The 24,390-nt window shown below is 44.6% G+C and overlaps 1 protein-coding gene across 1 annotated transcript in view; it reads left to right on the top strand.

The window, feature by feature from the left end:
* L3MBTL4 (L3MBTL histone methyl-lysine binding protein 4) overlaps window positions 1–24,390 on the top strand; it is a 412,230-nt gene that overhangs the window by 371,689 nt on the left and 16,151 nt on the right. Inside the window, exon 16 of the mRNA XM_038747457.1 lies at window positions 8,719–8,888. Within this exon, the coding sequence (XP_038603385.1) occupies window positions 8,719–8,888 (170 nt within the window). The remainder of the gene's footprint in view (window positions 1–8,718; window positions 8,889–24,390) is intronic.

The raw sequence follows: 24,390 nt of genomic DNA, 5'->3' as shown, positions 1-24,390 counted from the left end.
CTAGTGGAAGATGAGCTTAAAAAAATCCTGCCAGCAAAATGGCCCGTGAATGAAAGATCTTCTCATCTTGTACTTAGGACAGTGCTTGGCATATAGTAAGCACTTAACAAATACCACTACTATCATTATATCATGTCACATTATATTCTGATGTATTATTACTACTAATAATAATAATAAACTCACCCAAAATGGCATAAGGTGACTTGGCAGTCAGTTTAAAAGCAACTTAAATTTTTATTTGGTTTCACCTTTCAAGTTAGGCAAAGCTCAGGCAGTTCACTACAAATTTCATGATATGTTGCTGGTATATTGAAGCACTCTCATTAGTTACACAAACTGTCCAGTCGAGAAAAATGGTGTCATAACGTTGTATTCCCTTGACTGTTATTTAAAGACTCTGGAGCTTACTGGATGAAATATCCTAACTCTCCCAGGAACTGCAGTGAGAATGTTATCCTGTCTTTCTGTGACAGAGATTCTGTTGGAAACATTGACTCCTTTTTATTGGCTTTTTATTGGCTCCTTTTGGTGTATTGAGGACTGTGATTCTTCCGATTTCATCACCATGGGTCCCTCAAGGATTGGCTCTGGGACCCACAGACATTTCAGGTCTATTTTATACACAGTGGAAAAGGATTTCTTTCTTCCCTCTGGTGGAACACCCACCCACTCCATATATGTCAGACCACCACTCTCCCCACATCCAAAGCCTTATTAAACCTAATCTCAGTACGCTGATCTTCTCTATCTCGCCACCAACCTCTCGCCCATGTCCTGCCTCTGACCTGGAACGCTCTTCCTCTTCACGTCCGACAGAAAATCACCCTCCCCATATTCAAAGCCTTATTAAAAGCACATCTCCTCCAGGAGGGCTTCCCAGACTCAGCCCTTATCCCCTTTTCCACTCCCTTCTGTGTCACCCTTTTAGACTGTGAGCCCACTGTTGGGTAGGGACTGTCTCTATATGTTGCCAACTTGTACTTCCCAAGCGCTTAGTACAGTGCTCTGCACACAGTAAGCGCTCAATAAAATACGATTGATGATGATGATGATGTAACGGGGAAACAGAAGTAAAATACTGTTTACAGGTAGTGGAGAGTAGTTAGAACAAGGAACATAGAGTTAGCAGAGCTATGCAACCAGGATGCAATATTAGAATAAATCAGCATATATAATTGAATATACAATTGGAATGTACATTGAATGTGTATAATACATAAATACATAATTACTAGGGGGTGGCTGTTGAATTATAACAGTAATGATAATGAAATAATAATAATAATTTGATAATTAGTACTTATCAATCCCAATGTACCAAGCACTTTGCTAGGGCCTGGGATAGAAGCAAGATAGAGGTCACAGTCTTAATCCTCATTTTATAGATGAGGTAACTGAGGCACAGAAAAGTTAAGTGAGTTTCTCAGTGTCACAGAGCAGACAAGTGGCAGAGCCAGGATTAGAATCCAGATCTTCCTGACTCCCGGGCCTGTGCTTTTCATTCATTCATTCGATCGTATTTATTGAGAACTTACTGTGTGCAGAGCACACATTCTCTTGGGAGAATGCAGTAACAATAAACAGACACATTCCCTACCCACAACAAGCTTATAGACTAGCGACAAACATTAGTATAAATAAATAAATAACAGGTAAGCAGTTATTACAGATAAGTGCTTTGTGTCTGGGAGGGGGATATGAATAAAGGGAGCAAGTCAGGGCAATGCAGAAGGTAGAGGGAAAAAGATCAAAGGAGGGCTCAGTCAGGGAAGGCCTCTTGGAGGAGATGTGCCTTCAATAAGGGTTTGAAGGGGAGAGAGAGCAATTGTCTTTCAGATTTGAGGATGGAAGGTATTCCAGGCCAGAGGTAGGACATGGGTAAGAGGTCAGTGTGAGAGAGACAAGACCGAGGTACAGTGAGAAGATTGGCAGTTCAAGAGTGAAGTGTGCCGGCTGGGTTGTAGTAGGAAAGTAGTGATGGGAGGTAGAAGGGGGCAAGGTGATTGAGTGCTTTAAAGCCAAGGGTGAGTTTTTGTTTGATATAGAGGTGGATAGGCCACCATTGGAGGTTCTTGAGGTGTGGGGAAACGTAGCCTGAACATTTCTGTAGAAAAATTATCCGGGAAGCAGAGTGAAGTATGGACTGGAATGAGGAGAGACAGGAGGCAGGGAGGTCAGCAAGGAGCCTGATACAATATCAAGGTGGCGTAGGAGAAGTGATTGGATTAATGTGGTAGCAGTTTTGATGGAGAGGGAAGGACGGATTTTAGTGATGTTGTGGAGGTGGAATCAACAGGATTTAGTGATAGATTGAATATGTGGGTTGAGTGAGACAGAGAAGTCAAGGATAACACCAAGATTATGGGCTTGTGAGACAGGAAGGATGGTGCTGCCATCAACAGTGGTGGTAAAATTAGGGAGAGGACAGAGTTTGGGCGGGAAGACAAGAAGTTCAGTTTTAGACATTCATTCAATCGTATTTATTGAGTGCTTACTGTGTGCAGAGCACTGTACTAAGCACTTGGGAAGTACAAGTTGGCAACATATAGAGACGGTCCCTACCCAACAGTGGGCTCACAGTCTAGAAGGGGGAGACAGAGAACAAAACAAAACATACTAACAAAATAAAATAAATAGAATAAATATGTACAAGTAAAATAAATAGAGTAATAAATACATACAAACATATACACATATATACAGGTGCTGTGGGGAAGGGAAGGAGGTAAGGCAGGGGAGATAGGGGGAGGAGGGGGAGAGGGAGGGGGAGAGACATATTAAATTTGAGGTGACAGGAGGACATCCAAGTAGAGAAATCTTGAAGGCAGGAGGAAATGCGAAACTGGAGAGAGAGAGAAAGATCAGGACTGGAGTTGTAGATTTGGGTATTATCTGCATTGAGGTGGTAGTTGAAGCCATGGGAGTGAATGATTTCTCCAAGGGAGTGGGTGTAATAATGGTAGTAATAATTATGGTATTTGTAAAGTGCGGACTATGTGCCAGGCTCTGTGCTAGGCACTGGGGTGGATAGAATCACATCAGGTTAAACACAGTCCCTGTCTCACATGGGGCTCACAGTCTCAGAGAGAGAATAAAAGGGACCCAAAACTGATGATTGATTGATGAGAAGCAGTGTGGCGCAGTGGAAAGAGCACGGGCTTTGGAGTCAGAGGTCATGGGTTTCAAACCCCGGCTCTGCCAATTGTCAGCTGTGTGACTTTGGGTAAGTCACTTAACTTCTCTGTGCTTCAGTTACCTCATCTGTAAAATGGGGATTAAGACTGTGAGCCCCCCGTGGGACAACGATCACCTTGTAACCTCCCCAGCGCTTAGAACAGTGCTTTGCACATAGTAAGCACTTAATAAATGTCATCATCATTATTATTATTATCATGTGGGTGCTCAGTAAATGCTGTTAATACTATTACCCTTGCCTCATAATAATAGTGATATTTGTTAAGTGATTACTCTGTGCCAAGTTCTAAACACCAGGTTAGAACATAAGAGGATCAGACACAGTCCCTGTCTCACATGTGGCTCACAATCTAAATGGGAGGGAGAACAGCTATTGAAGTCCCATTGTACTGGTGAGGAAACTGAGGCAAAGGGAAGTTAACTGATTTTCCCAAGGTCATACAGCAGTGAAGTGTCAGACTCAGGATTAAAACCCAGAGCTCCTGACTCCTGTACCAATGAAAAAGGAAATTCTAGTACTTGTTAAGGGTTTACTATGTGCCAAGCACTGTTCTAAACACTGGAGCACTTACAGGTTAAGGAGATTGGACACAGTTCCTCTCCCACAAGGGGCCCACACTCTTAATCCCCATTTTACATATGAGGGAACTGAGAGCCAGAGAAGTGAAGGCACTTGCCCAAGGTCACACAGCAGACATGTGGTGGAGCCAGGATTAGCACCCATGTCCTTCAGACTGCACGCTGTTTCTGCACCGCACCTTGGCTAAAGTCTGGTGGTAATACCGAAATCAAACTCCATTTGGGTGCCAGGCCCTTTCCCACTCCTGCAGTGAGAGTGCCAGAGAATGCTGGGTCGTTTGCTGCCAACCTGCTGATTTCATCAAAGAAGGTTTTCATTAGCAAAGACGTGGGCTTTCCGAAGACAAGACCAGATTTTCTTGTGAACCCGCCGCCTTACATGCTGTTAACGGCACTACACGGAAGGAGATAACCTATTTACATTCTGATAAGGTCAGGGTTGGACACCTCAGCATTTGGAGATGAATTTGCGCTGTGTGCAACTGAGGCTGGGAGAAGCCAGCAATTTTGCTGTCTCTTTATCAGTAGCTTCCGCCAGCATAGGTAAATATGCTGGAGACATCCTTGCCGAGCTTTAGCAACCGGGTTTTAGAGGGGAGCCTGTGATTGACAGATTCCTTTAGTTTCAAACCTTTCTGATCACTGGTGGGAATACGACTGTGGAGAGAAACATGTAGCCCACAGGTCAGACTCATCAACTAGAAACTAACAGATTCAAGAACATAATATTGACATAATAGTTACAGCTTCTCTTCAGATCTGTGTTAGCAAAGTCCATGCCACTATAATGGTCTTTAAATCACTGTTTACCGAACCTACCATGCGAGTCAGTCGAGGTAGGTTTTAGATTGGCTTCAAATATTTCCCTTCCTGCTCATTTCAGAGGAAGCCTCTTACAAGGATCTGCAGGGACGGCAGGGACTTTTGCAAATGCCCGCTTCCCTTCTCATGTAAACACTGATTTTGGCTTTTTATGTCATCATGTTTCCGATCCTTATCCATAAACCAAAATTCCATTCCTACTAGTAGGGAGGCAGGATGTCCTAATGGAAATAGCATGGGACTGGAATCAATCAATCATTGGTTTTTATTGAGCACTTACCGTGTACTAAGCAATTGGGAAAGTACAATATAACAGAGTTGGTAGACACATTCCCTGCCCACAATGAGCTTGCAGTCTAAAGGGGCCCATAACAATAATTGTGGTTTTTGTTAAGTACTTACTATGTGCCAAACACTGAACTAACTTCTGGGATAGATACAAAATCGGAAGTAGCGTGGCCTAATGAATAGAGAATAGAGAAGCAGCGTGGCTCAGTGGAAAGAGCACGGGCTTTGGAGTTAGAGGTCGTGGGTTCGAATCCCGACTCCGCCACGTGTCTGCTGTGGGACCTTGGGCAAGTCACTTCACTTCTCTGAGCCTCAGTTACCTCATCTGTAAAATGGGGATGAAGACTGTGAGCCCCACGTGGGACAACTTTGATCACCTTGTATCCCCCCAGCGCTTAGAACAGTGCTTTGCACATAGTAAGTGCTTAATAAATGCCATTATTATTACTAATAGAGCATGGGCCTGGGAGTCAGAAGGACCCGGGTTTGAATCCTAGCTCTGTCACTTGTTTGCCATGTGACCTTGGGCAAGTCACTTCACTTCTCTGGGCCTGAATTACCTCATCTGTAAAATGGGGATTGAGACTGTGGGACAGGGACTGTGTCCAACCTGATTAACTTGCATCTACCCCATTCCTTAGTACAGTGCCTGGAACTTAGCAAGTGCTTAACAAATACCATAAAAAATACAAGATAATCAGCTCAGACACAGTCACTGCCCAACTTGGGATTTACAGTCTAATTAGCAGGGAGAATAGGATAGAATTTCCATTTTATAGATGGGGAAACAGGCACGGAGAAGGTAAGTGACTTGCCCTGGCTCACACAGCAGGCAGGTGGCAGAGCCTGAATTAGAACCCAAGTCCCCTGGCTCCCAAACCTCTGCTCTTTCTACTAGGCCATGCTGCTTCTCAAGAGAGCTGGATTCTAGACTCAGATCAGCCACTGGCCTGCTGAGAGACCATTGGCAAGCTACTTCTCTCAGCCTCAGTTTCCTCCTCTAAAAAACAGGAATAAAATAGACTGTGAGCTCTGAGTGGCGCAGGAACATTGTCTAGTCTAATAACCCTTTGTTACCCCAGTGTTTACCACATAGTAAGCCCTTATATACAGAGATAGCTACCATTTTTTAAGTAACTACTTTTAAGCGTGGCATTATTTAAGCCTTTTGGAAATACTCCATTTTTATGTAATTTGGGTTTTCATGACACATTTTAGATAGAATGTGACAGCAGAATTACAGAATGTTCTTCCAACTACCCTCATCTGTCTGGACAGAACACGATGTGGCGTTAGAAGAAACAGCTTTGGTCAGGAAAGCCGCGTCAGTCATGGGGTGAAGTCTGAAGGTGCAAGTTTTCCTTTCCTTCAGAAAGGCCGCCTCTGCATTAGAGGAGACCGAAGCTAGTCAGAGAACGTAGAGATCGAAGTTAGTCCCTGACTACAACGGGCTTAGACAAGAACATAAAAACCTGAACTTTCTAACATCAGAATCAATTCTAATCTTCCTCCTGTTCTCCATCCCAGAAGCACCCAAATCCCCAGTGTTCTAAACCCTACTTCATCTGCTACACTCTTTCAGAAAGGAGAGGTTTGGCAGACAGTGCTTCAGAAAGAAAAAGAGGGGAGACAGAAAAAGAAAATAATCAATGGTCGGCCAAAGGTAAAGCTACTGACAATTAGATTTTATCCACATATGGCTGATAAGACTAGTGTGTGGCCAACAGTCTCCTTCATAGTGTGTGTTTATGTGTGAGTGTGTGTGTGTAGCCAATCAGGATGGTATAGTGGATAGAGCACGCACCTAGGAGTCAGAGGGTCGTGGGTTCTCATCCTAGCTCCAGCACTTTTGTGACCTTGAGCAAGTCACTTCACTTCTCTGGGCTTCAGTTACCTCCTCTGTATAATGGAAATTGAGACTGTGAGCCCCACGTGGGACCAGTTTCCCCACCCTGCCTGCCACCGTGGCCCGTGTGTCTATGTTTTGGTCATTAATGCTTGACCAGTGTGATTTGAGGTTACTCGTATGGAGAGTTGTGGTTCCATTCAACGGCGTATGTCCATTTTTGAAAACAACTTGTTTATGTCCCAAATGCCAGCAGTTACCACATATGGTAAATGCAGTCTTGGAGGGAGCATCAAGTAAGATAATAGCACATTGCTACTAGCCAACCACAGAAGAGCTGGACTGTCCATCAAAATAGTCTCTACCAGATTTACCTACGTGATTATTTCCATTTCGGCATAATTTTGGTAACATTAAAATGAGGTGGGGCTATTAACCAGGTCACAATTAGGAGGGGAGAAGAAAAAGGAAAGTAAGGGGTCACTTGGCACCACAACTCTTATTTCCTTTGCACTCTCACAAGTGCTGAACAAAATAGGCAGGAAATGAACTATCCTTCCTCCTCTCCTGCTCCCCTGGAGTCTTCACATTGCCGAGATCCGCCCTTTCCTCTCCATCCAAACTGCTACCCTGCTCATTCAAGCTCTCATCCTATCCCGTCTGGACTACTGCAGCAGCCTTCTCTCTGATCTCCCATCCTCGTGTCTCTCTCCACTTCAATCCATACTTCATGCTGCTGCCCGGATTATCTTTGTCCAGAAACGCTCTGGGCATATTACTCCCCTCCTCAAAAATCTCCAGTGGCTACCAATCAATCTGCGCATCAGGCAGAAACTCCTCACCCTGGGCTTCAAGGCTCTCCATCACCTCGCCCCCTCCTACCTCACCTCCCTTCTCTCCTTCTACTGCCCAGCCCGCAACCTCCGCTCCTCCACCGCTAATCTCCTCACTGTACCTCGTTCTCGCCTGTCCCGCCGTCGACCCCCGGCCCACGTCATCCCCCGGGCCTGGAATGCCCTCCCTCTGCCCCTCCGCCAAGCTAGCTCTCTTCCTCCCTTCAAGGCCCTGCTGAGAGCTCACCTCCTCCAGGAGGCCTTCCCAGACTGAGCCCCTTCCTTCCTCTCCCCCTCGTCCCCCTCTCCATCCCCCCATCTTACCTCCTTCCCTTCCCCATAGCACCTGTATATATGTATATATGGTTGTACATATTTATTACTCTATTTATTTATTTATTTATTTATTTTACTTGTACATTTCTATCCTATTTTATTTTGTTGGTATGTTTGGTTCTGTTCTCTGTCTCCCCCTTTTAGACTGTGAGCCCACTGTTGGGTAGGGACTGTCTCTATGTGTTGCCAATTTGTACTTCCCAAGCGCTTAGTACAGTGCTCTGCACATAGTAAGCGCTCAATAAATACGATTGATTGATTGATTCACGAGTTAACTCTCCTGACTCCTTCTGTGGCATCGTGTTCTCACCCTCCGCTTCCCCTGGCATTCGTGGCTATCACCGCTTACAACTGTGTGGTATACAAAAATAACGATGTTTTATTTCCTCCTCAAAAATCAGGGTGGGGCTATTGCAGCGTGTCTTAGTGGAAAGAGGCAGAGGACTTGAGTTCTAATCCTTGATCCACCACTTGCCTTCTGGGTGACCTTGGGCAAGTCACTTCACTTCTCCGTGCCTCAGTTACTTCATCTGCAAAATGGGGATTAAGATTGTGAGCCCCATGTGGGACAACCTGGTTACCTGGTATCTACCCCAGCACTTAGAACAGTGCTTGGCACATAGTAAGCGCTTAACAAATACGATTATTATTATGTGATGATCGACTGGAGGCAATTATGTGAGTCAATGTGGACCTTCCAGAAAGGGTGCATTTTTCCTGGTCATGGGTGGGAAGCCGGAGGGTGGGTGGTCCAGGCACCCCAGCACACAGTCCAGTGAGCTGAAAGACCTCATGCAACCCTGCTTCCTTTCTCAGAAGACTCCACGGAGAGCATCCAGAGCGCCCTGCACCAATCCATCTTCATGTCGGCCATGTCGGTTCACCCCTCCCGCGACCTGCCCCTTTGCTGGGAGCAGCACTGCAAGCTCCTTCCCGGAGTGGGAGATATTCAGGCGAATGAAGTTGTCAAATGGACCGTGGACCAGGTGAGGGAATCATTTCTCTTCTGCATCGTGCTGCCTGGGGCCTACCTCTTCTCCCCTGCCCCAGAGAAGTCAGCAGAGGCTGCCCAAAAGTAGGGCAGAAAAATCATTTGGATTTATGTTTTCTGGAGGGATCGTTTTTTCCCTGCCCTAATGCTGTTTGTGAAGATTTATTGTGCTCAAAAACAGATGCACTGAAAGGGTTAGTAGGTCAATCAGTCAATAAAATCTATTGAGTGGCTAGTGTGTACAGAGCACTATACTAAGCGCTTGTGAGTTTTGTATCTACCCCAGTCTTTAGCACCGCCCTCCCCCTCTAGACTGTATGCTCCTTTAGGGCAGGGTTCCCACAACTCATGTCTGCCAACTCATTATACTGTATTCTCCCAAATGCATATAAACTGCTCTGCACAAAGTAAGCACTCAATAAATGTGATTGATTGATTTGCATATAAGAAGTACTTCACAAACCTCACAGTTGTTACAATAGAGTAGACAGACATGTTCCCTGACCTCAAAAGAATTTACAGCGTAGTGGGGGAGACAGACACAGAAAGAAATTATTGATTGGAGGTTGTACTAGAGTAAATAAGATAGGCATATAAATGCTTCAGGACTCTTTGCTATAGGAGGTTGTGAGTATGTGAGAAGTAATGATATTTATTATGTGCTTACTGTGTACAGATCACTATCCTGAGCCCTGGGAGAGCAGGCACAGATGGGAATTAAGAAGTCTCTGTCTCTCCAGGGGTTCAAGATCTAAGAGGATGAAGTTCAGTTGCTAAAGGGGCAGTTGAGGGGATATAAAGTGAGATTATAAATTAAGTGGGGAAGGCCTTCAGAAAGAAGTGGGATTTCCTAAGGACTTTGAAGAGGGAGAGAGTTGTCTGACAGATGTGATGGGGAAGGGAGTCCCCGGTAGTGGTGTGGAGAACACAAGCAAGAAGAGGTCGGCAGCGGGAGAGATGAGACGGAGGCACAGTGAGTAGAGGAGCTTGGAAGGAGTGAAGAGTGAGAGCGGGGATGTGGTGGGAGAAAACAGTAGGTAAGTAAGGAGGGAGAGAATTGATGGGTGTCTTAAAACCACTAGCTGTAACTTACTGCTTGGTATAGAGAAAAATGGGCAACCATTGGACATTTTCAAGGAAGGGGGTGTGTGTAAAGAATGACAGTTTAGAAAACTGATCTGTGCCGCAGAGTGAAGAGAGAGGCAGGGATATCAGCAAAGAATCTGATGAAGTATTCAAGCTGTGATATGAAAAACGGTTGGACCAGAGTGATGGTCATTTGGATGGAGAGGAAGGGCCAGATTCTGGAAATGTGGAGGAACAACCAACTACTGTTCACAGCTCCAACGGGTAAATATGGATGAGAATACTGTGATCTGTTGTCAGAGTGTGAGAGGGACTGGCAGAGATGTTGAGGAAACCTGGAAAATCATGTGACCAATGTTTTGCTCCTTTTCCTCTCCAGAAGTCTCATCAGTCAACCAATTGATGACATTTATCGAGTAGACTGGGTGCAGGGCACTGTACTAAATGATTAGGGAAGTACAACAGAGTTGGTAGACGCCATCCTGCCCAGAAGAAGCTTACATCCCATCAACACTCCTCCACATGGCTTGTGACTGAATCCTTAGGCCCCGGAGCCAGAATCTCTCTGGTGGTGCATTGCTCAAATTACGTCTCAGGTTTAACAGACACACATATAGCTCCAACATTAACTTGTTTGGTGCAAGAGCTAATACTGAGGAGAAAGTAGAAAGATTAAACAGGCAGCTTAACATTGCCTTTGCTTTCTATAGTGGTTTTTAATGGGGTTCCATTAAGCATCATTGCTTAACAGAATTCCACTGTCTGAAAAAGTCAGAATGTTTGTTGAGAATGATCCCTCTCTTATTCTCCCAGAGAGGTGGGTGAAGGCAAGGAAATGGAGACTAAAAGTAACAGATTTGCCAGGAGTTCCTCAGTGGTCCATGACCAGAGCTTTCTCTATGGTCTCATGCTCTGCCCCTCACCTGATTTTTGTTTGTTTGTTTGCTTTTGGTATTTGATAAGTGCTTACTCTGTGCCAGGCACTGTACTAAGTGCTGGGGGTAGATACAAGATAATCAGGTTGGACAAAGCCCATGTCCCATAAGGGCTCACAGTCTTACAAATGAGGTAACTGAGGCACAGAGAAGTTAAGCAGATTATCAAAGGTCACACAGCAGATGAGTGGCAAAGCCAGAATTAGAATCCAGATCCTTCTGACTCCCAAACCCATGCTCTATCCACTAGGTAACACTGCTTCTCTAACTGGGTATTTGTTAACTGGGTATTTTTAAGAGGCCAGCCAAAAGACTAAGGGAGTTAGGAGTGTTGCCTAGTGGACTAATAGAAATAGGACAAACCTGGATTCAGAGGGCCTGGTTTCTCCTCCTGTCTCTGCAGGGAATTTGTCTGTTTATTGTTATATTATACTTTCCCAAGAGCTTAACACAGTGTTTTCCACACAGTAAGCACTCAATAAATATGATTGAATGAATGAATGAACTTCCCTTCTGGGTGACATGGAGCAAGTTACTCAATAATTATAATAATAATAATGGTGTTTGTTATTCGCTTACTATGTGCCAGACACTGTACTAAGCACTGGAGTGGATACAAGGAAATCGAGTTGGACTTAATTTCTCCATGCCTCAGTTTCTTCATATGTAAAATGGTGATTCAGTATCTCTTCTCCATCCTTCTTAGACTGTGCGCTCCACATGGGAGTGGGGCTGTGTCTGAACCTGATTGTTTTATATCTGCCTCTGTTCTTAGTACAGCATTTAACACATATTATGTGCTTAACAAATAACCAAAATTATTGTTCCTGTGGTTAAAAAATAAACAGAGCCTTTTTTTCCAAGATCTTTTTTACCTTGATATAACACCCAGTAAAGCAGGGAAAATAAGCCAGGCACTCACTGATGGGTTATTTGTTTTGGACTGGGGTGAGTTTCAGTTTGAATTTTCATCTTCCATTGGTTAGAGAATCCAGTGGCTCCAGACTCCATTACATGAAATCAATCCTGGGCCACTAAATTTGCCCCCATCATTCTCCAGTCAGGTGGCACTAAGAATATACTTTGTAGGACTTTAGAAATTCTGCCATTTGGGGCAAAAATCGTTTGTAACTTTGTATTCAGTCGTATTTATTGAGCGCTTAGTGTGTGCAAAGCACTGTACTAATCACTTTGCACTGCATTAAGCACTTAGCACTGTACTAAGCACTTGCACGGTACTGTGACTATAACTCTGGAGAGCTCACATACACTCTCTCGCCTTTCAGTGTGCCCCTTCATGGCAGTCGGGTCTTTCCTGTTGTTTTCTGGCATGTACACACATGTCAACCAATCAATCAGTGCTATTTATTGAGTGTTTACTCTGTGCAGAGTGCAATCTGGTTTCTGCCCCCTTTATTCCATGGAAACTGCCCTTTTATAGGTCAACAGTGACCCCCTTCTTGCCAGACTCAGCAGCCTCCACTCCAACCTAATCCTCCTCGACTGCTCAGCTGTCTTCGACACTGTCACCCACCTCCTTCACCTGGAAACATTATCCAGGACATTGTCCTCCTCTGGCTGTCCTCCTGTCTCTGACCACACCTTCCCAGTTTCTTTCTCCTTTACCTCCCACCCTCTAACCATGGGAGTCCCCCAATGCACAGTTCTGGATCCCATCTACCCTCACTCCCTTGTAGAACTCATTTGCTCCAGCAGCTTTAACTAATACCTTTATGCAGATGATTCCCATATCTATGCCTCAAACCCTGACCTCTCTCTGTCTGAAGTCTCTCATTTCCTCCTGCCTTCTGGACATCTCTACTTAGGTGTCCCTCTGACTCCTCAAATGTCATTCAGTCATATTTATTGAGCACTTACTGTGTGCAGAGCACTGTACTAAACACTTAATATGTTCCCATTCTAGACTGGAAGCTTGTTATGGGCAGGGAACACGTCTATCAACTCTGTTATAGTATACTCTCCCAAGCACTTAGTAGAGTGCTTTGCACACAGTAAATGCTTAATAAATAAGCTTGATTTAATTCAATTCAGTCATATTTATTGAGCACTTATTGTGTGCAGAGCACTGTACTCAGTGCTAGGGAGAATACAGTACAACAATAATCAGACAAATTCCATGCCCACAATGAGCTTAGAGTCTTGGAGAGGGAGACAGACATTATTATAAATAAATAAATGACAGATGACATATACATAAATGTTGTGGGGCTGGGAGGGGAGAATAACAAAGGGGGCAAGTCAGGGCATATAGTAAGCACTTAAATACCATAATTATTATTATTATTGTTATTATTAGAGCTGCCCCTTGAAGCCCCTCATCACCACCTCCCCAGTAGGGTCTCTTCCTGTCTGGTGCTGTTTCCTCTGGACCACACCCCACCAGCCAAACTAGCCGGGGTAGAGTAGGAGCGAACTGGAGAAGAAGGCGTGAGGTGGAGGAGCAGACGACATCTCACCCTCATTTGCCCCAGCTTCGGTTTCCCATTGCAGCTCTAGTCTTTCTATTCTCTGCAAGGCAGATGTCACAGCCTTGCAAATAGCAAGTAGTCTTTAGAAAACCACCAACGTGCACATTAAATGTCACCTCCCTGGGCGATTGATAAAATATAATCGATTGATTGATGTGCAAAACCCTGTCCTCCTGCTCTCTTTTCTGTCATCGTTGACCATACCACTATCTTCTCTCTCTCTCTCTCTCTCTCTCTCTCTCTCTCTCTCTCTCTCTCTCTCGAGCCCATAATCTTGGCAGTATCCTTAATTCCTCTCTCATTCACCCCACTTAGTCTGTCACCAAATTCTGCTAGTTCTACCTTCACAACACTTTCTTTTATGGTATTTTTTAACCGCTTACAGGAATAAGTGCTGGGATAGATACAGGAGAATCACATTGGATACAGTCCTAGTTCTACATAGGACTCACAGTCTCAACCCCCATTTTAGAGTTGAGAAAACCGAGGCACAGAGAAGTGGCTTACCCCAGGTCACATAGACAATGGTGGAGATGTGATTAGAACCCAAATCCTCGGATTCCCAGGCCCATGCTCTTTCCACTAGGTCACAGTGCTCTCACAGAATCACTAGAATCCGCCCATTGTTCTCTATGCAAACTGGTCCAAAAACCTATCCTATCCCTCCTTGGCTACTGCATCAACCTCCTCGCTGACTTCCCTGCCTCCTGTCTCTCCCCACTCCAGTCCATAATTCACTCTGTTGCCCAGATCATTTTTCGAAAAATACACTCAGACGTCCTCTCTGTAGTCTTAAAAACTTCCTGTGGTTGTCCATCCATGTCCACATCCAACAAAAACTCCTTATCCTTGGCTTTAAGGCACTCTATCAGCTTTCCCTTTCCTTCCTAACTTTAATCTCCCATTACAGCCCAGTCTGCTAACTCCATTTCCTAACTCCAACCTGCTCACTGGACCTTGCTTTGCCATCGTCCCCTTGCTTATGGAACTTATGGAACTCCCTCCTTGTTCATATCTGACAGACTGCCAGTCTCCCCACCTTCCAAGCCTTACTAAAATCACAGGTCCTCTGACTAACCCCTCATTTTGCCTTCCCTTCTGCTTTGCCTAGGCACTTAGCTCTTTACCCTTTAAGCTCTCTGATTCCCTCCCCATCTCAGCCCACATCACCCTTAAGCACTTTAATACTTTGATACTCAGCACAAGTCAGGCCCACAGCAATCATCTGTATATTCTTATACTTGGCTAATTCCCCTCTAGGTCATTTAATATGTCTCCCACAATAGACTGCAGGCTCCTAGAAGATGGAAATCATATCTCCCAAATATACTGTACTGTATTTACCCAAGTGTCTGAGATAGCAAGTGCTCAGTACAGTGCTCATTGATTGATTGATTGATTGATTGTTAAAGTCCAGGAGAGTTAGCAGACACAATCTCTGCTCTTAAGGATCAAACAATCCAGCGGGGAAGCGGGGAAGCAACCAGGTATCAAGACATGTACATAAGTGCTGAATGCATTCACCAGGTGTAGCAGGCGTGCTCTGGAGAACCCAGTGACCAGGCCAGTGTGTGATCGATTAAAAAACTGATTGTACTGGAAAGGTTTCAGGTTCCTGATACCATATTCCAGTTATGATCTGTCCCTTCAGAAAGCCTTCTGATTCCTCACCACACACGTAGACTCCATCGTCTCAGAGTTCTTCCTTGCTATACAAGCCAAGGTTCATGTGTGTGACTTCCTTTCCCTGTCAGGCATCCAGAGTAAGGGAAATTTATGGACATTACTCCTTTCAACAGTTCTTTTTATGGTATTTGTTAGCTCTTACTTTGTGCCAGGCCCTGTTCTAAGTGCTAAGGTAGATATAAGGTAATCAGGTTGGACACACTCTAGGTGGGGCTCACGTTCTTAATCCCCATTTTACAGACATGGCAACTGAAGCACAGAGAATAATAAAAATGATGACGGTATTTGTTAAGTGCTTATTATTTGTCCAACATGTTCGTAGTGCTGGCGTAGATACAAGCTAATCAGGTTGTACACGGTCCCTGTCCCTCATGGGACTCACAGTGTTAATCCCCATTTTACAGATGAGATAACTGAGGCACAGAGAAGTTAAATGACTCTCTGGATTGTAAACTCATCCTTCGAGGCTGTAAGCTCGTTATGGGCATGGAAAGTTGCTGTTTATTGTTGTAATGTACTCTCCTAAGCATTTAGTACTGTGCTCTGCACACAATAAATACGATTGAATGAATGAACTTGCCTAAGGTCACTTAGCAGAAAAGTGGCAGAGTCGAGATTAGAACCCCAGTCCATCTGATTCCCAGGCCCATGCTGTATCCACTGGGCCATGCTGCTTCACAGAGAAGTTAAATGACTTGCCCAAGGTCACACAGCAGTCAAGTGATGGAGCCAAATTAGAATTCAGTTCCTTCTGACTCCCAGTCCCTTTGGAAGGGACTGAGCTAGCTAAGCAAGGCTAAAGTTGGAAGAACATTTAATGGCATTACATACAAAGGGATGCAGTGATTCCATTAAAATGCCACTTGAATAATTTAGGTATTTGCGTTTCAGAAGAAATGCTTTTCTGAATTTTGAAGGTTGAAGATCAGGGATAGCGAGAACCTTTTGTGAGACATAATAAAGGCAGTAAATAGACTGTCACTTTCTGTTGTATGTCCTTTATGCCACTGGGCACAGACTAAAAACAAAACCTTCTTATCAAGATTGGACTGAAGAGGAGAATTGTTTGGAGAAGGCAATTCGTGACCAGAGGAATTTGGAGGGATATCTTTTTTTCAAATCTGTTATACTGTAATCTCCCAAACAGTACAATACTCTGCATACATAAATACATTTATTGAATGTTCTGCACAGAGTAAAAAATCAATAAATTACATTGATTGATTGATTACTGTGCATACAGTAAGGGGTCAATAAATGCCATTGATTGGTTGATTCCTCTGTACTGAGTAAACAATCAATAAATACAACAGGTGGCTTAGTGAAAAGAGCACGGGTTTGGGAACCAAAGGTCGTGGCTTCTAATCCCGGCTCCTCCACGTGTCTGCTGAGTGACCTTGGGCAAATCACTTCACTTCTCTGTGCCTCAGTTAGCTCATCTGTAAAATGGGGATTAAGACTGTGAGCCCCACGTGGGACAACCTGATTACCTTGTATTAACCCCAGCACTTAGAACAGTGCTTGGCACATAGTAAGCGCTTAACAAATACCATGATTATTATTGATCAATCACTCTGCACCCAGTAAATGGTCAATAAATACCATTGATTAATTGATTAATTTCTTGCTGGTTTAGCATAGTAATGGAGGGAAAGTTACTGGCCAGTGGTACAGTGTAGTTGGAAGCAAACATCTGGACCTTCTTTTGAGTGAGTCTTAAATGGGGTAAAAGGTGGGTATCAATCAGTGGTATTTATTGAATGTTTACTGTGTGCAGAGCACTATACTAAACTCTTGGGAGAGTACAGTACAACAGAGTTGGTAGACTCATTTTCTGTCAATGAGGAGCTTACCATCTACATGTGTGAGTAAAAATAGTAAAAAAAAAAGTAAAAATACATCTCCCACATCTATCATCCCATGAACCCGAATGATATCCATTCCTTAACCTGTCATCTTGTATCAAGAAAATCTCAAGTTAAAAGCATCCCTCTCCTTACACTGTTTTATTGGCACAGTTTTGGACGGCTTCTTAATTCCTTTGATAATGATATATTCAATAGTGTTTACTGAGCACCTGCTCTGTATAGAGTACTTTCCTGGGCAGTGGAAATAGAAAGGAAATAAATTAGAAAGGAATATTAGAAAGGTAAAATTAAGACCCAACCAGTGCCCTCAAGTAATTTACAATCTAGAGGGATATATGAAACATGTAAATGAACCACTAAACTTTATAAATGAAATTGATGCAATAATAAATCATACATTTGAAGCAACAAGAGTTTGTAAACCAAAAACCGTTACAGAAATTGGAAAGCATACAGAAAAATGTTTCACTGTAACACTAATTATTTAACCAAAAAACCAAAGCCCTGTGAACCTGGATTTAATGAATGGACTCAACTACATGTGAAACTTGCCCGACTTTATTGGTGCTACCTCTTGTGGTTACTCACATCCCTAATTGCCTCACTTTCCTGCCTACATCTCCCATCTTCCCCTTTCTCCCTCCTTCACCTTCCGTCTTCTCATCTCTTCCCCTATCCTCTTCACCTTTACCCCCACCTTTACCTTCACCTTTACCCCCCTCCCTCTTGCTCTTCACTCTTCCCCATTCCCCAGGGTACAAGAGAATAGAAAGAGGAGGTAAGAGAGAGCAGAAGATAGGAAAGGAGATGAATTAGGCAATGAAAGAGCGGGAGTCAGAAGGGGAGAGGGAGATCTGGGGGCAGAAAGGATTCAGCCACTAAGACTTGTCAGAGGAGTCCATGAGGCAGGTAAGGATAAGCAGACAGACTCTACCCAGAGACAGTTTCTCCAGTCACTTGGAAGGACAAGTTAAAAATCTCAGCAATTGGGTTTTCGTTTTAGTTGGTTTAATTTTAGGTGTTCTGTTGTTAATGTGCTTGGGTGGACTGGAGTGACTGTAATGCCTGGAATTGGGTTGGGTCCATCTGGGAAGATGTATTATATATGTATATATGTTTGTACATATTTATTACTCTATTTTACTTGTACATATCTATTCTATTTATTTTATTTTGTTTGTATGTTTGGTTTTGTTCTCTGTCTCCCCCTTTTAGACTGTGAGCCCACTGTTGGGTAGGGACTGTCTCTATATGTTGCCAACTTGTACTTCCCAAGCGCTTAGTACAGTGCTCTGCACACAGCGCTCAATAAATATGATTGATTGATTAATTGATTGATATATTAGACAGTGGTAGGGCTTTAGCATAATTTGACCAAGAGGGAGTGAGGAGGTAATCCAGGAGGGGGAATTGTGTGAGCAGTGACAAGGTGGTGGGAGAGCCAAGTGTGTAGCCAGGAAACTCAGCTATAGTCAGTCAATCTTTGGGATTTACTGAGCTCTTGCAGTGTGCATAGCATTGTACTAAGCATTTGGGAGAGCTGATAGACCTATTCCCTGCCCCCAGTAATAATTGTGGTACTTGTTAAGTGCTTATTATGTGCCAGACACTATACTAAGCAGTGGGGTAGATGCAAGATAATCGGGTTGGACACAGTCCTTGCCCCACGTGGGACTCAGAGTCTTAATCCCCAATTTACAGATGACTGATTTACCCAAGGTCACACAGCAGACAAGTGCCAGAGCCAGGATTAGAAACCAGGTCCGCTGATTCTCAGGCCCGTGCTCTTTCCACTAGGCCATACTCCCTCTCAAGGAGCATACAATCTAATGGAATCAGATGAAGTAAAGAAGATGGGAGCATTCATTTCATTCATTAATTCAATCATATTTATTGAGCGCTTACTGTGTGCAGAGCACTGTACTAAGTGCTTGGGAAGTACAAGCTGGCAACATGTAGAGATGGTCCCTACCCAACAGTGGGCTCACAGTCTAGAAGGGGGAGACAGACAACAAAACATGTTAACAAAATGAAATAAATAGAATAAATATGTACAAGTAAAATAAATAGAGTAATAAATATGTACAAACATATGTACATATATACAGGTGCTGTGGGGAGGGGAAGGAGGTAAGGCAGGGGGATGGGGAGGGGGAGAGGAAGGAGGGGCTCAATCTGGTAAGGCCTCCTGGAGGAGGTGAGCTCTCAGTAGGGCTTTGAAGGGAGGAAGAGCGCTAGCTTGGCAGATGTATGGAGGGAGGGCATTCCAGGCCAGGAGGAGGACGTGGGCCGGGGGTCGACGGCAGGACACGCAAGAACGAGGCACAGTGAGGAGGTTAGCAGCAGAGGAGCGGAAGGTGCGTGCTGGGCTGTAGAAGGAAAGAAGGGAGGTGAGGTAGGAGGGGGCAAGGTGATGGACAGCCTTGAAGCCGAGAGTGAGGAGTTTTTGCCTGATGCCTAGCTTGATTGGTAGCCACTGGAGATTTTTGAGGCGGGGAGAAGCATGCCCAGAGCGTTTCTGCACAAAGACAATCCGGGCAGCAACGTGAAGTATAGATTGAAGTGGGAAGAGACAAGAGGATGGGAAATCAGAGAGGAAGCTGATGCAGTAATCCAGTCGGGATAGGATGAGAGATTAAACCAGCAGGGTAACGGTTTGGATGGAGAGGAAAGGGCAGATCTTGGCGATGTTGCGGAGGTGATACCGGCAGGTTTTGGTGATGGATTGGATGTGAGGGGTGTACGAGAGAGCAGAGTCGAGGATGACACCAAGGTTGCGGGCTTGTGAGACGGGAAGGATGGTAGTGCCGTCAACAGTGATGGGAAAGTCAGGGAGAGAGCAGGGTTTGGGAGGGAAGATAAGGAGTTCAGTCTTGGACACGTTGAGTTTTAGATGGTGGGCAGTTATCCAGATGGAGATGTCCTGAAGGTAGGAGGAGATATGAGCCTGGAGGGAGCAGATAAGAAAGCGGTGACCGGGAGGGAAGGCATGTTACAGGCAGCCTTGAACAAGAGTTTCCATTTCATCTCCACCTCCACATCAAACAAAAACTCCTAACCATTGGCTTTGGAGTACTTAATCAGCTTAGCTCATCCTACCTCACCTTACTGATCTCGTACTACAGCCCAGCCCAAACACTCCACTTTTGTAACTCCAGCTTACTCACTGTGCCCTGATCTTGTCTGTCTCACCACTGACCCCTTTCCCGTGTCCTCCCCCTTGCCTGGAACTCCCTCCCGCTCCATATATGCCAAACTACCACCTGCAAAGTATCATGGCTAGAGAAGCAGCTTGGCTCAGTGAAAAGAACACGGGCTTGGGAGCCAGAGGTCATGGGTTCTAATCCCGGTTCTGCTGCATGTCAGCTATGTGACTTTGGGCAAGTGACTCAACTTCTCTGGGCCTCAGTTACCTCATCTGTAAAATGGGGATTAAAACTGTGAGCCTCACGTGAGACAACCTGATCACCTTGTATTCCCCGCCCAGAGTTTAGAACAGTGCTTCACACATAGTAAGCGCTTAACAAATTCCATCATTATTATTATTATTCCACCTACAAAGCATTATTAAAGCCACATTCATTCATTCAGTTGTATTTATTGAGCGCTTACTGTGTGCAGAGCACTGTACTAATGTGTACAATATACACAGCTCCTCCAAGAGGCCTTCCCCAATTAAGCCCTCTTCTCCCATCTCTTTCTCCCTTCTGCATTATCTGTTCACTTGGATTTGCGACCTTTGGACATTCGATATTCACCCTACCCCCAACCCCACAGCACTTACGTCCATATCTTCAAATGATATATTATAAATTACGTATGCATTCATGTCCCCCTCTAGACTATAAACTCATTATGGAGAGAGAACGTGTGCATTAATTCCATGGTACTCTCCCAAGTGCTTAGCTTGGTGATCTGCACAAAGTAGGTGCTCAGTAAATGAGATTGATAGTGAGATTTTGGGGAGGAGCAAAGGCTGCCAGGTAGACAATAAGAAAGGGATAGTGCTTGATGTGTCCATTTTCTGTTGGGTTCAATCTGGCTTCATGCCGCTGAATTCATTTGAGCTCTCCTCAGTGCAGTGCCAAGGTGCCCATGTCTGTAGCCCTCAAGAAGACTTGCAGTCGGTGCTTGGCACCACAATGGAAATTTCCATTCCACATATTCAAAAAATCCCTTTCGAGCCCTATATCTAAAAATGTCCCTGTCTCAACCAAGCATTCCCCAAAGGTGTGTTAACTCTAAAGGATGTCAGACACTTAAAAAGCTGGTTTTCCCGAAGGGAAAATAATGCGAAAAATATAAGATAGCTGTTACGCAAACAGAGGAATGTTTTACAATTCAGCCTTCTAAGTAGAGAGCAAATTTCAAACTCTACTGCCAGAGAAATGAGAGCAGACCTGAAATATTAATCCAAGCAAATAAAATGGTACCCAGTGTGCTGGGCTTGGTGAATCCCAGAATGCCATCATTTGGAAGGAATTGGGAAGAGCTTCAGCTGCACCGGGAAAAGTTAAAGTTGCTGAGATCCAAAGAGAGATTTCAGTTCAAGTAGGTCATTAGGCGGGAGGGAGGTAAAGTAACAAGGGACTTTTTATGAAGCTGGAAAAAGTGAAACCAGACTATTTTCCATCCACCAAATTGTAGCCATTGAAAACTGCGAGAAGTTAGGGAATGCATGTTTTGCTACTGCTCTGCTCACTTTCCCATCAATCAATGATATTTATGGAGCGGTTGCTATATGATGAGCACTGTACTAAGCGCTTGGGAGAGTACAGTACAATGAAGTTTGGCAGGCAGATTCCCTGCCCACAACAAGCTTAGAGAAAATAAATATAGGTGGGGGAAGCAATAAAGTATGAAGATATGCCATATGTTCTGTGGGGCTGAGAGCTGAGTTCCCAAGTGATTTTTTTTAAGGTTTTTAAGTGCTTACTGTGTCCCATGTACTGTATTAACCTCCCCAGCGCGTAGAACAGTGCTTTGCACATAGTAAGTGCTTAATAAATGCCATCATTATTATTAAGCACTGGAGTAGATGCAAGCTGTTCAGGTTGGACACAGTCCATGTCCCACGTTGCCAACTCATTACCTGAGATTATTAGATATTCCTCGGATCTTGAGGTCACCGAGGAGTGACCACCATAATTTAATTAGGAATGAGATACTTTAATATTCAATATGCAATCAGCAGAAAGTCAAAGTTTCAGCTATAGCAAAGAACACAACTGTACCCCACCCAACCCAGGCAGAGATGTTTCCTACCATAATACGATCAGTCAAATCCGGTGGTCGGGTCCTTAACTAGGCAGCCTGGCATGGATGCCCCCGGCCTAAGAGTCCCTGGAGCAGGACTGTCTTTGCCTTCCCTTCGGAGCACGGCGAGCAGCAGCATGGGACTTGTTTCCCGCTCCTCTCCTCCTCTTATTCTTTTCTCTTTCTTACGGTATTTGTTAAGCGCTTACTATGTGCCCAGGCACTGTACTAAGCTCTGGGGTGAATACAAGCAAATCGGGTTGGACACAGTCCTTGTCCCAAGGTGGGCGCTCACAGTCTCAATCCGCATTTTACAGGTAACTGAGGTAACTGAGGCCCAGTGAAGTGACTTGCCCAAGGTCACACAGTAGACAAGTGCAGAGTCAGGAATAGAACCCATGACCATCTGACTCTCAGGCCTGTGTTGTATCCATTACACTATGCTGCTTCTCATGTAACATCGAGATTCTTCTGGGTGTGTCCTAATCTATTACTACTAATAATAATAATGGCATTTATTAAGCGCTTACTATGTGCAAAGCACTGTTCTAAGCGCTGGGGAGGTTACAGGGTGATCAGGTTGTCCACAGGGGGCTCCCAGTCTTAATCCCCATTTTACAGATGAGGTAACTGAGGCACAACGAAGTGACGTGACTTGCCCAAAGTCACACAGCTGACAGTTGGCGGAGCGGGATTTGAACCCATGACCTCTAACTCCAAAGTCTGTGCTCTTTCCATTGAACCACGCTGGATAGTATGTTTGGTTTCTGGCATTTGTGATGACAGCACAGTTTTCTCACTTCTACGATTTTCTTTCTTCTCCAGTTCTCTTTCTTCTCCAATCGCTAATCAATCAATCAATTGATCATATTTATTGAGCACTTACTGTGTGCAGAGCACTGTACTAAGCGCTTGGGAAGTACAAGTTGGCAACATATAGAGACAGTCCCTACCCAGCAGTGGGCTCGCAGTCTAAAAGGGGGAGACAGAGAACAAAACCAAACATACTAACAAAATAAAATAAATAGAACAGATATGTACAAGTAAAATAAATAAATAAATAGAGTAATAAATATGTACAAACATATATACATATATACAGGTGCTGTGGGGAAGGGAAGGAGGTAAGATGGGGGGATGGAGAGGGGGACGAGGGGGAGAGGAGGGAAGGGGCTCAGTCTGGGAAGGCCTCCTGGAGGAGGTGAGCTCTCAGTAGGGCCTTGAAGGGAGGAAGAGAGCCAGCTTGGCGGATGGGCAGAGGGAGGGCATTCCAGGCCGGGGGATGACGTGGGCCGGGAGTCGATGGCAGGACAGGCGAGAACGAGGCACGGTGAGGAGATTAGCGGCAGAGGAGCAGGGTGGGCTGTAGAAGGAGAGAAGGGAGGTGAGGTAGGAGGGGGCGAGGTGATGGACAGCCTTGAAGCCAAGGGTGAGGAGTTTCTGCCTGATGCACAGATTGATTGGTAGCCACTGGAGATTTTTGAGGAGGGGAGTAACACACTAAGCCGTGGGTCCCTTCACCTAGTCAGGATCCAGTAAGCAGAAGGCTGGGGGTCGTGTTTTTTTGTTGAAAGAGTTAGTTTAGGAAGTGGATTAGGAGTTGGGTTAATGTTAAAAAGAGGTAGTCTCAAGAAGTGGGTCCAGGGTTGCGCTTTGTTACCAGGAGTTAGTTTTAGGAAGTGGGTTGGGGTCAAGTTAATACCAAGGTCTGTATTAGCCTGTAGCTTAGCCTGTTTTCCTTCTACACTCCAACCTGGCCACAGCAAAAGTGTGGCCCTGGCTCATTTCCAGTGTCCAGGCTGTGAGTAGCCCCAGGGGGACTATAAACCTGACATCCAGGACACAGAGGCAAACAACAGAGTATTAGGCAAATCAATAGCCATAAAGATAGGAAGAATAAGCCAGTATGTATTATCATTTGGTCTTCACTTGGAGCCTATCTGTCTGTCTGGCTGTGATCACAGGAAACGATATGCTGAAGGACATTAAGTTTCACACATTGTTTACACAAGGTCCAAACTGCACTAGTGAGGTAACTAAGGCATAGGAAGTAAAGTGGCTTGCCCAAGGTCACCCCTCCTTATCACCCCACTCCCTCCCTTTGCTCTGCCCCCCTCCTCGCCCCACAGCGTTTGTGTAAATATGTACTTATTTATAATTATAATTCTATTTATTTT

This window comes from Tachyglossus aculeatus, chromosome 5, assembly GCF_015852505.1.
Source record: "Tachyglossus aculeatus isolate mTacAcu1 chromosome 5, mTacAcu1.pri, whole genome shotgun sequence".
Taxonomy (NCBI): domain Eukaryota; kingdom Metazoa; phylum Chordata; class Mammalia; order Monotremata; family Tachyglossidae; genus Tachyglossus; species Tachyglossus aculeatus.
Note: the sequence above shows the minus strand (reverse complement) of the source record. Positions and strands in the feature narration are given on the sequence as shown.